A 13,043-nucleotide genomic window follows, 5' to 3' on the forward strand; every position below is an offset into this window, starting at 1 on the left:
GCAACAATCAATCGATAAGATTACTGATAATTACAACCATCTTAAAAAAGAAATCGATTATTTATTATTTGGACAGGACAGAAATAATAAAGAGAACAAAGACATCATCAGCGATATTAAAAAGACTGATCAGACAGTTTATAAATTAATAGAAAAATTATCGGGAATTTTGTGGATGCCGGAAGAGACTTAACCTTTAGTGCATTTATTATTATAAATGTTTGAAAATAAAAATTATATTTACAGAAACTTCTACTTATTTCTAACCTGCTTAATGTTAGATGTTAACATTTATATAGCAGAGATATCCATTAGCGAAAATGTTAAATTCCTATTAAGTTTTATGGTTTTTAGTTTTATTCGACATTCATTATTTCTGTTCAAGTTTGGCCAGGTAAGAAAAGTTTTCTCTAGCATATTCTGACTGGCAAAAGACCTTTAATAAGATTATAATAGATCTGTACGTACATCTGGACAATATCTGTTGAGTGATGTTTGCGCGAATTTAGTCCTGATTTTAGGTCCTGACACACTAATAGCAGCGTATTGGTTGACAAGCAGATACTCTCACTGCCCTTCCAAAATTCTGAATTATCTGACATCAAAATGGCTTTGTTCTTCAAGGACTGCATTAATTGATCATACGATGTCTCACACTGTCGCAAATCTTCTAGTCGCTGCTTATTGTTTTTGTACACTCTGCGATATTTACACTCTTTTATTTGCATAATCAATAATATCTTCAACTTAAAGATCATCCCAGGAGACGTCCGACCGTACCCAGTCTGAATACTGGTGTGACTAGGATGGGTTTCCTAGTCATATTACATACAATCACAATCATATTGTACATTCATACCCTGCGCGTAATCAAACACATGAATATCGCAACATCACGAAAAGAAAAACTGCATAAAATCTTCCATCCATTGATATCACTTTCTTAAAATGGAAGCCAATATATAATTAATTTATAAAATCGGGAAAAAAAAATTTAGGTTTTTCCCAATAGATGGTTTTAAGTAGAAACAATAAATAGTTACCGGTAAACATGCGCTTTAAGTTATATACCCCTAATTAGCATATCGCTTGTCTACAAAGAATATAATTCTATAAATAATTCAACAAAGCAAACGATTTTACAAAATATTACAGTACAACAACCTTCGCTGTTTATATACTACTTACAGTTTTTTATTAATACTTTGCCAATATGATAAATAGGATAAATAAATTTATAGAAATGTATTGATTTTTAGAATTAGATCAAGTTCCATATTTTATTTGCAAGAACAAAACTACAAATACAGATAATTACGTTATTCCTATATGAACTGATGCTTTTTTGTGACTTTTGTTCTTCGGTATAAACTACATGAACATGTTAACTGGTATAGATAATTGTGAAAATTTGAAATTTGTTTTTATTGATAATAGAGGAACTTAATATAATTATAATATATTACATATTGCCAGTACAAATTTAATTAGAAAATGTAACATTTAAAAAATGAATAAAAATTATAATATATTCTAGATCATAGAATAGAATAATTTTAAAAGCCCACATAATGACAAAGAAGATAAACTGTAACTGATTATCTAACGCTATTTGGAAAAGTATGTTACATTTTGGTATATGAATATTAGCAGCTACATTTGATAAAAATATGTAGGAATGGGTACTGACACTCTTGCAGACAATATTGTATATATTTGGAATATGCAAAGTATATAGATACTACTAGATAAAAAACAAGTTGCAAGAGGAGAATTCGGATATACAAAGTACATTTAAAGCACCTAGGTGGTGTGAAAAAATCAAATACAAAGGAAATACGTCAATATTATGTGAATATCCATAATTGAACATATAATACATACTGTTACTATATATCCAAATATACCCTTTACCAAACTTTGTTTTCCTTCCTTCGTTTTCATTAATGTTTTCAATGCATCCGTCAAACTTTTAATTCTATTAGTTTATGTATTTTCGAGTCTACGAAACTAAAAAAATATGCTCAGCCATATTCTTAGATGTAGCACAAGCCTTCGATAAAGTTTCGCATGAGGGCCCTTTCGAATTACTAAAACAATACACCGAACTACTAAAATGGTACATTACAGCCAGAATGCTTAGAGTTAAACAAGAATAAGCTTATATTAAAAACTATTTTTCAATTTAACATTTTTCGCAGTTCTTTTTTAGTTTATGTTGAGCAGTGTAGGTATAAGCTTAAAATAGATTATTCAACCTAACCAGTTTTATTAAACTTGTCCATCGGTTCTTGTATGTATTATAACTTTCATGGTACAAGGGTATATACTGTTCATGACCTTCTTCAAGGAGCGGTGTTATCTTCCACACTAACATGATTTCATTGAGAACGCTGTTACTTTTTTCTTTTCTGACAAATAGTCTGGCGAAGGTAAGTGCATTTTTATTATCACTTTCAGGGTATATAGTACTGTAATTAGAATATATTTTTTAATTTATTAATGCATTATAACTTATTGTATATAATTTGTACACATAATATACACATAATTTGTATACAATTTCTCTCTACACTGACTTATAGGAACTTACCTAAGAAAACCCATTGGAACCGTTCGGTTATAGGTGAATTCAATACACCATAGTTTATTTATATTATTAATTAAACGTTGAGTTTCCTGCTTGCTTCTTCACTATTGTCTCCAATTTCAAGTATCATAATATTATCAGGAAATGTAGCCATGGTAATATTTTCTTTTTGTGGTATGTAACTTGTATAGAGTGGCCCAAAAAATTGGATTCAAAAGTTGCCTAGAACAGAACCTCCATCGATATCAAATATTTGTAATCTTTTTAGACTATTTTTATTCTTTTTTTTATTTATATAAATGTATAGGTTTAATTATATCTCAATTTCTCTGACATTTTAGACTGAAATATTCAAGATTTCACCATTCTATTAAATATCTTGATGGAAATTATTATACATTGTATTTTATTTTAGCAAAAATTTCGTTTATATTCAAGATATTATAACTTAAACTAACTAAAACAATAAATTAATATATTTTTCAAAATATCCTATCAAATATAGATTAAAACACACAGTACTAGTAACTTTCTGTTTTTTGGTAATTTGATGTAATTAATTCAGTCGTTCTCCAGAAGATTGTACTGCCTGCTGCTGGTGCTCGTTGGTGAATGTGTGGTTGCAAAACGTGTCTTAGTTGTTAGCGACATTACTGCACATATCACTATCTACTTAAAATTAATTTATTTGGAGATAAAACAGACCCTCACATATTGATTTTTTCACCGAAAAAAAAACCAAATAATAATTGTTCGTTTAACTCTTCGTCGCGTTTCTTTGATAAAGAAAACTAAGATTTATATTATCATTCTCAACAAAATTATCTATTAAGTAACTATGATTGCCTATGAAATTGTTATCTATCGGAAGATGATTATGGATATGACCTAGATATGAGCCCTATGTTGATTGGTTCTGTATTTAGTAAGAATCTATACATCGATGCACTTATTGCAACCTTCATAAGAGAATAATACACTGCCTAACAAAAAAATTAAACCGTGAGTTTTATTCGCTTTTTATATTCAACTTAATGAATATGACAAAAATATAATTTGTTAGCTCAGGTTTATGGTCTTTGCTTATTTAGATATATCAGATTGAAGATATACAAAACGTGATTTCGAATGAGGTCACACAATTTCTATGTTATGGGCAGTTGATTAACTTTTTCTTCAAAGTCAGGGATATTGATGGCTTATTGAATTCTTCTTCTTTAACGCTGTCATAATTTTCTACTTTCAATTAATACATTTGTGGAGGATTATGAATCGGTTAAAACGTGTGAGGAATAGGTGGAATTCGAGTTGGTGTAGAAGGACTTACAGCAATTATATCACCAATTATAACCTTCAAATAGCTAAAATATTTATATCTTGACAGTTAATATGTGTGCCAACATAGAAAAATTAATTTCTCGTAAACTCAAACTAGTCTCTTGTTTAGTACGACTTCAAAATGTCTAAAGTTAGTATGCCTGAATATTGTCGCATCAACTTAGAATTTTGGTTTACAACATTTTTGCACTTTTTTTACAGCAACTTTTTTTTACAGTTTTAAAGAATTTTACAGATATTTACAAGTAGATTAGATTTGATTACCAATCCCGACACATCGACAGCATTCTTTTTCATTTTAAATAGGATAGACAATATATTCGACGTCATCTATGACGTGTATCGACTGTTTTATTGGTCGAGCTATAATCGCAACTATTACACCGAGTATAGATTTTTGTGTTGGAACAACAATAACGCTAAGAACCAATTCCAGGATTTCTTAGATGTTCAAATAATATGTTATATTATTGATGTTAGTGTTCTTGCATTTCTTCTTTTCCCTATTTGGATTGTAATCCAGTAAGAAGGGGCTCTTTAATTTGGAGATATCTGCAAACGAGATATATTTATTGTTTTAGAAGTATAGGTAATGCTGACTGAAGGCAAACAGTTTGTTAAGAGTGTTTCTAACGTTTAAAAATGATCAATTTGGCGTTGAAGATAAAAAACACAACAAAAGAGTGAAAATGGAAATTGCTATTCCACCCACCGTATTCATCCACATTCCTACGACATTTTTCCTACCAACTACCATTTACTAATAGATCAATTGAAATGTCCCCGGCACATAGATGGCGCTACTAGAATTAAATTCATATATTCTTTAGTTAGCCTTAACCCCCAAAAGATGCCTGTATAAATTTGACAGCTCTCGGATCACTAGTTTGTGAATTATAGAATTTCAGTGAAACATCTTTTATTATTGTGAAAATAATGAATAAAAAAGAATTTCGCGTGTTGATAAAATATTCCTTTTCAAAGGGAACAAATATAGTTGAAGCAAAAAGCTGGCTTGATGCAGAGTTTTCGGACACTGTCCCAGAAAAATCAATCATCAAGGATTGGTATGCTAAGTTTAGACGTGGTAAAATGAGCATCGAAGACGGTGAACGCAGCGGACGCCCAAAAGAGATTGTTATCGACGAAAACATTTTAAAAATCCACAAAATGATTTTGAATGACCGTGAATTGAAATTGAATGAAATAGCACAAATTCTAAAGAAATCAATTAAACATCATATTATTCCCGAATATTTGGGTACGGGAAAGCTCTGTGCAAAGTGAGTGCCGCGCGAGCTCACTTTTGACCAAAACAACGACGAGTTGATGATTCGGAGCAGTGTTTGAAGATGATCAAGCGTAATAAACCCGATTTTTTGCCTGGATATGTGACAATGGATGAAATATAGCTCCATCAATTCACTCCGAAATCCAATCGACAGTCTTCCTAATGGAATACTGCACACGATGAACCCGCTCTAAAGAGTGCGAAAACGCAATAGTCGACTGGCGAGGTTATAGCGTCTGGAATAATTTTCATTGACTACCTTGAAGAAGGAAGGACCATCAACAGCAATTATTACATAGCGTTATTGGACCGTTTGAAGGACGAAATCGCCGAAAAACGGCCACATTTGAAAAAAAAGAAAGTGCTGCTTCACCAAGACAATGCACCGTGTCACAAGTCAGTCAAAACGATGGCAAAAATCCATGAATTGAGCTTCGAATTGCTTCCTCGTCCACCGTATTCTCCAAATCTGCCCTTTAGCGACTATTTCCTGTTCTCAGATCTCAAAAGAATGCTCGGTGGGAAGAGATTTTCGGGAATGAAGAGGTGATCGCCGAAACTGAGGCATATTTTGAAGAAAAGGACAAATTGTACTACAAAAAATGGTATCGAAAAGTTGTAGGGTCACTATAATCAGTGTATCACCCTTGAAGGGAATTATGTTGAATAAAAAAAACTAATTTTTCCAAAAAAATGTGTCTTACTATGGTAGGCTTAGGACTTTTCAATTGAGCTGTTACCATTATGAAGAAGCCAAAAACTCATTTGTTAATTTTCCTATAAAATAACTAATATGGATTAATATATATCATGAAATAGTTAATAAGGTAAATTTTATATAGATCAGTGTATGTTTTAATTAAAATTAATAGTTTTTTTAGTTTTATCGGCTGTTTAATAAACAATATTAAGATTCCCAAGGCAGAAACAGAATTCCCCACCACAAAACAAGTCTTATCTGAAAAAATAAAAATCCCAGATACAAGACTGGAGTCAGAGAGTGTGTGTGCGTGCAATCGCCATGGACAAGAGCAAGTTCCAAATTGTTTTACTTACTGCGTTAATCGCAAGCTACGTCAGTCAAGTAGGTTGTATTTTTGTTTATCGTCAATATATAATCGTTAAATGATATTTATATAATATTATGCCAATTATTCAAATGCAATTAAAATTTGGTATCTCGTATTGAAATATTTCTTAATAAAATATTAAAATATGTTTATATCCAGTTTGTTGTAATAAATCACGCGTCTTTTTTTATCACAATCAACAATTAACTATATTAACAAAATATGAACTTTGTTATGTATAGCCCTAAATTACATTGCATTACAAATTAATATGGAATGGAATATTGTCTTTCGATGTTACTCTTTGCCGATGGTAAACTTTAAAAATAAAAATAATTTATCTGTTTGAGGTTATAAACGGTGATGTTATTATTGTAACAACAAGTTTAATAGTATTTTTGCTGTGATTGGTGACGAATATCTGGTTTACAATGGTTGCAGAGACGAAAAGAGGGTTAAAAAGGAGGTAACAATTACGTCAATATGTCGCGGAAATATGTTAATTGAGTTAACAACTTTTGTGATATTTGTAGTGAAATAACTTGCATTCTTAGCATAATATAGTTTGACTATCTGCGGTCACCTACATCTGTACATCTGTCGTTATAACATGAAAATAATACAATAAATAAAATGTTGATAAATATTAAGTCATTGCGTTATTGTATATAACAAATTATTATCAACACCTATTTTTTTACATATTTTAGGAGTGCAAAGATGTAAAACCCGATAAATTTCCATATCAGGCGATTGTGAAATCCTCAGTTACTTGCGGTGGTGCTTTGATTAGTGCAAGACATGTAGTGACTCTCGCAAGCTGTGTATATGGGTAAGAATTTTAGAATACTCTATAATTTTAATCACAATATTCTGATACAGTTTTAAAAATTATCCAACCATCATGTCCCATTTTTTTTTTAAATCTCGAACTTGGTATCTCAACCTATTTTAAACTTATACCTTTTTGCAACATATATTGCTTTGCTTGTGCCATCCAAAGAAAACGAAAATAAAAGCATCATGTATTTGACTTCTGACATGTCCCAAGCACACCCCTTCATTTGTTTTCTTTAAATTCCGTGTTACTTCAGCGTCCTTTTTTGTACTTTTGTCACTATTATTCCTTGCCATTATTCTATAGAAGTTTGAATCAATTTACAATGTTTTACAAGCTGTTGTTACCATTTTCTTTTGTTTTCTTCCTTCTTGAGTTGTATATTATATATTGAGAACCCTTTTCAGTGTACTTCAAGTCCTTTGATTTTCTTTGATCGATCCTTTCATTTCCTTTGATAAATATTTCAATTAGCATTGGCTTTATTTGTTCTTATACATTCACATGATTAAAACCTTCCAACGTCATGTTATTTTCTCTTATTCAGTGTACTCATAAGCACCTTTAAGGATCCGAAAAATATAATTACGTTAAAGTTTAACGTCTGTTATGTGTTTGTTTTTTATTTGTGGTACTGGACAGTTACAGTTATAAAATATATATTCCAAATTATTAAAAACAATAGGTCTAAAATTATATTTACATTGCCAGTTTTTTAACGATATATTATTTGAAGGGAAAAAACTGAAATATCTTATATAAATTGCATTTTTCTAGCTTTACATTAGACAAATTAGTTAATAAAGTCCGAATATATAGCTACTTTAAATAATCAGATTCTATAGAAATGAGAGAAAAATTTTCCTGGTAATTGCTTCCGGCCCATTTTAGATCATAAGTAATCCTTAATTAATTTTAACTTAGATAATCTTTTAACTGTAGCTACTAGTTAATATAAATAATAATATACGTAATAGAGTAGTAATGTTTGGAAATGAATGAGTTAAGTTATTTATCATAATCAAATTGAGTGTATCCACCACAGACGACGCCACATTTTTATCGCAATTTTATAGAAATTATCGTTCATATATAAGTTCGATTCCGTTATTCATATCTATTTCGTTTAAAGCTTCATCAAACCTTCTGCAAAAATTAAATTGGCCCTGGTCAGAATACTTGCCAAATCGTCAATAATAGTTTAAATCTTCAATTAACAAATGAAAAAATCATGTCTAGCACTGCAAAAAAGACATTTATGTTAAATTTTTTTTCTGAGTTTTCGAAAATATGTTCATTACTTTTCGTGGTTTTAAAATTTCTGAATATATGAATTCCGAATCTGTTTGCAAGAAAAATATTAATTTTTTGGCATCCACGAGCACGTTACTAAACTCTCAACTCTAAACTGAACGATATTCATTTAAAAACAGAAGTAGGTTGGTCAAACTTTTACAAGCCTATGAAGTATTTTTTTTTATTTGGACAATCTTGGTAGCAACTTTTATATCAACTTTTCTGAGTATTCATTATTACAATACAAAAACACACATAAGCCCATATTTTTTTTACTAGAGCTATACCCACCTGTCCAACTGAAATTTTAGGGGGATTATTGCATCAATTGTGTTCCATCTAACCCTACAAATGTTTTAACGTAAAATTTGAAACGTTACTTTTTTTAACCACCAATTGGTTAAGTTCAAGTTTTAATCATTGTTGTGTCCTTGTCCACGTATATTATAAATTTCTAAACTATAATACTCTAAATATTAGAGAAAAATGTTGAATAAATGTTAAAAGACGTTCTCCAACACTAAATTAATAGGTTTTTTAAATTAACTTATCAAATGTAAACAATAATTTGCTCCTAGTTACTTACACCCACAGTACAATCATGTAATATAGAAAAATACTGTTTTCTTAACTTGATTTAATATACTATTACCAAATAATTTTATCTCAAAGATAGTGACTCATTTTGTTGAGATTAATATGCATAGTACAATTTCATCACCGGTCTGGCCGGTCATTATTGATAGATGGCAGATAATGAAATGTCGCCACTAGTATTGATAAATAATCTTTGCTTTGGTTTTATGTACCATAAATGTTTAAATTTACCTTGACTATTCTTATGTTCCTTACCATTTCTTTTTACTAATTCTAAATTATATATTCTAAATATCTCTGAATATCTCTCTCTCTCTCTCTCTCTCTATATATATATATATATATATATATATATATATATATATATATATATATATATATATATATATATATGTATTGAGTCCTGATTGAAGTGGAGAAAATATATAACAAGTTTTTTAAATTCATTGAAATCGAAACTTCAGAGATATTGGTTTGGTTTTACACTTTCTACTTCTTGTTACACCAGTTGAATTGAAAGTAAGAAACAAACGGGGATGGAAGCCCGGATAACTATTCCAACATATATATAAGGTTGAGACAATAACAATATTGTTTTTAGGTCCAAAGAGGTCAAGGTCTTCCTGGGATTCTACGGTTACCCCTACGAGCAAAGAAATTGGAACGAGCCTCAAGCACAAATATGCAAATCCAAACAAATAATCATCCACGACAGTTTTATAAAATTATCCCCTACTAAATATATCAACAACGTTGCTATCGCTGTGCTGATTCAACCAGCCAGGCTCACCTCGGCGGTACAACCCATCGCGTTGAGTACCGAGGCGCCACTGCCAGGGTCGTACCTTAACGTCAGCGGATGGACGGCCAAGAACAACCACAAGTTGCGGTACTGTAGGGCGAGCATTCTCAATACGGACACGTGTAGTTATCAGTTTGGATCGGAGCTGTTACCGAGCCAAGAGTTTTGTTTGCAGTGGTACACATCCACGCGATTAAACTTAATAGGAAACATAATAACTGCTAACGGACAGTTGGTGGGATTCCAGAGTTTCACGCCGAAATGCCTCAAAACAACCAAAACATGCACGGGCAATGACGTAATCACGAATATATTACCGTTCGTCAGATGGATTCAAGCATCAACAGGTATACCATTAAGGACTCCTAATACTTGCTCTTCCAACGCAACAGTTGGCCAACAACAGATAACTCAGGATTACAAAGACCAACTAGCCAATATCAATAAAGAGCTAGAACGTTTGTCATCGGTTCAAAGCAGAGACACTAACGAGATATTCTCGAAAATCAAAAACGTCACTGAACAATGCCAGCAACTTTCGAAAGGCGATGTTGATGTTAAATATCAAAAAGAGATATCCGAACTAAGGGCCTTGATTGAAACCAATAAAGTACAGTTACTACTAGTAGAAAAAACACAGAATACCACTTTGGACGCCATTAATGAATTGAAGAACGATGTCAGTCAGCAGCATAACGATTCCCAGGCACTGAGTAACTTAATCGATGCTAAGTGTAAAGAGTGTAAAACTGATATGGAAAAACAAGTGAAACTTATCGAAGATCTCGAGAAGAACAACATGCGCGACGTTAATGAAAAACTGCAGTTCTTAAGCGACGAGATCGTGTCTCTTTACAAGAACTTGTCTAATATTAAACAAGAAGTTGACCAGAAGCCGGCAAGTAAGGATATTGTTGCCATCAACAAACAACTTATTGTAGAAGAAGTGAAGAAAGAAAACCAAAACGTTCTCAATCATATTGCAAGTCTTAACAGAACACTCCAAAGCTTACTGCAAAAATTACAAACTACTATAGTTTTCCCAGAACTGACTTAATACATTTAATTAAACTAGAATGCTAGTAGCAGAATTCCATTTTCTTTCAAACTTATGAAATGTCATTTAATGATTTTATTTTCCAACGGTATATATAAATACTTGACACTAACGTAATATAAGTGCAAGTGTTGTTCCACTTTCTACATATTTTCATCAATAAAATCATTATAAACTATACTGACTTGTTATTGCTACATATTATTTCCATTCCATTAAACCTAACACCTAAATCATGTATCGTATAATGGTGTGACTTTGATACAAATTAGGTTTAATGTTCAAACTCAAATTGTCCCGATGCTGAATGTATCCTAGCATTTTTTACGATTGGCAGCATTGAACATCACTGTCATCATATCGATTAGTGAATATTTGTTAAAAATAAGCTAATACTAGTTTTGTGTAATTTTAAAAGATTGAATAACTCCTAAACTACGAATGTGTTTGCCACAAAGACTTAAAATGTATATAATTCATCGGAGCGGAATTTGATTCACCTAGAACATTGAGGTTTTTCTAAATTATATCCTGAAAGTTTATTAGATCTCTATTGGCATGTTTTCTATTGGGTGTCGTTGATTCCCCACGCAATTTTGCATCAAAATGCAATCACACAATTTGGAAATTCCAAAATCCTCATTTGGCAGCAGCCCAAAAAGGTACATGCAAAATCCCTGATATTCACCATAATTTGTACCGGCAATGATTTAATCACGGATATATTACCGTTCGTCAGATAGGCTCAAGCATCAATAGGTATACTACTAAAGAGTCCTAATAATTACACTTCCAATACAACAGGTGGTCAACAACATATCAGTTAGGATTGTAGGAACCGACTAGCTAATATCAATAAATAGCTCGAACGCTTGTTATCCGTTCAAAGCAGAGACAACAACGAGATATTCTTGAAAATCGTCACTAAACAGTGAAACCAGCTTTCAAAAAGCGACGTTGATGTTAAATATCAAAAAGAGTTATCCGAACTACTTGGGCCTTGATCGAAGCCCATAAAGTACAGTTGCTACTACTAAAAAAAACACAGAACACCACTTTGGACGCCATTAATGAATTGAAGAACAACGTCAGTCAGCAGCATAATGATTCCCAGGCATTGAGTAACTTAATCCATGCAGAATCTAAACAGACTCAACGAAGATCTCTAGAAAAACTTTGACCAGAAGCCGGCAATTAAGGATATAGCTGCCATTAATAAACATCTTATTGTAGAAGAAGTGAAAAATGAAAACCAAAACGTTTTCAAGCATATTGCAACTACTATACGGAAAAACCGGAACTTTTTTTATATAACATCTTTATTACGCTAGTACAATTTTAATTCTAAATTAATTTATTATTACTTTTCATTTGCACTTGCATTAATTCACAAGCAAGACGAATGCGAGAAAATACATCAATATGTATTCCTCAATTGTAAAATTATAATAACTTATAGCTATAATTTACACTAAAGTTATACATTTTATATAAGTTCGTATCGTTTGGTTCGCTTCAATCTCCTGAAATCCTGCGCGCTGTCCAGCAGTTGTGTTACTTCCACGTTAGTGTGATTTAGTAGTCTTCTTTCGTGTTTCAAGGCGAAATCTTGCATAACTTCGCAAATACAGTTGATTTCCAGGTCATCGTGCGTTACGTAGCGATAGGCATTGGTAATCAATCAAAGAACTTTGTTTTGACAGCTTTGTTTTCCGGAACTGACTTAATTATTTTAATTAAATTACAATATTAATAGTAGGATTTTGTTTTTTTTCAAACTTAGGAAATACAATTTAATGATAAATAATAAATGCTTGATACTAACGTAATATAAGTGCAAGTGTTGTTCTATTTTCTACCTATTTTTAATAATAAAATTGAAACTAATTTCCATACAATCTCACGTTGTTATACACAGGTAAGTTAATCTTTGTAAGTAATCTACAAGTATCCGTTTAACATTATAAAACACTGAAAGCTAGCTGTTTTATGTCAGATGACAATAGTCATGATATTAAAGTGCCAAGAACTGGAACAAGGAAACATATAGTCTATTCAAAGTCAAGTCAAAGTCAGTTCAAGTTTATTTGTATATGCGTCATCAAGATGTTTAATGTATTGTCGAAATTTGTAAATTTGTTTTACAATCAGACAATATTTTCCT

General features: G+C 31.4%; 1 protein-coding gene across 2 annotated transcripts; it reads left to right on the top strand.

The window, feature by feature from the left end:
- Positions 1-2,282: 2,282 nt before the first annotated feature.
- On the top strand, positions 2,283-11,057 carry LOC143196625 (uncharacterized). 2 transcript variants are annotated; one of them, XM_076404473.1, is made up of 4 exons: positions 2,314-2,432; positions 6,101-6,303; positions 7,000-7,121; positions 9,622-11,057. In XM_076404473.1, exons 2-4 carry the CDS (start codon positions 6,241-6,243, stop codon positions 10,877-10,879), a joined length of 1,443 nt encoding a protein of 480 aa, XP_076260588.1. In that variant the 5' UTR covers positions 2,314-2,432; positions 6,101-6,240; the 3' UTR covers positions 10,880-11,057. The 2 variants fall into 2 exon arrangements, with proteins under 2 accessions (XP_076260589.1, XP_076260588.1); XM_076404474.1 differs by lacking the exon at positions 6,101-6,303 and having other exon boundaries at positions 2,283-2,432.
- Positions 11,058-13,043: the final 1,986 nt, after the last annotated feature.

This window comes from Rhynchophorus ferrugineus, unplaced genomic scaffold (genome assembly GCF_030347505.1).
Source record: "Rhynchophorus ferrugineus isolate W39M unplaced genomic scaffold, kcgeb_rfMv2 rfM4, whole genome shotgun sequence".
Lineage (NCBI taxonomy): Eukaryota > Metazoa > Arthropoda > Insecta > Coleoptera > Curculionidae > Rhynchophorus > Rhynchophorus ferrugineus.

Coding starts and splice junctions, on each gene's coding strand:
- LOC143196625 (XM_076404473.1), top strand. CDS start 6,241: ATGGACAAGAGCAAGTTCCAAATTGTTTTACTTACTGCGTTAATCGCA. Junction 6,304..6,999: donor TCGCAAGCTACGTCAGTCAA/GTAGGTTGTATT, acceptor TACATATTTTAG/GAGTGCAAAGATGTAAAACC. Junction 7,122..9,621: donor CTCGCAAGCTGTGTATATGG/GTAAGAATTTTA, acceptor TATTGTTTTTAG/GTCCAAAGAGGTCAAGGTCT.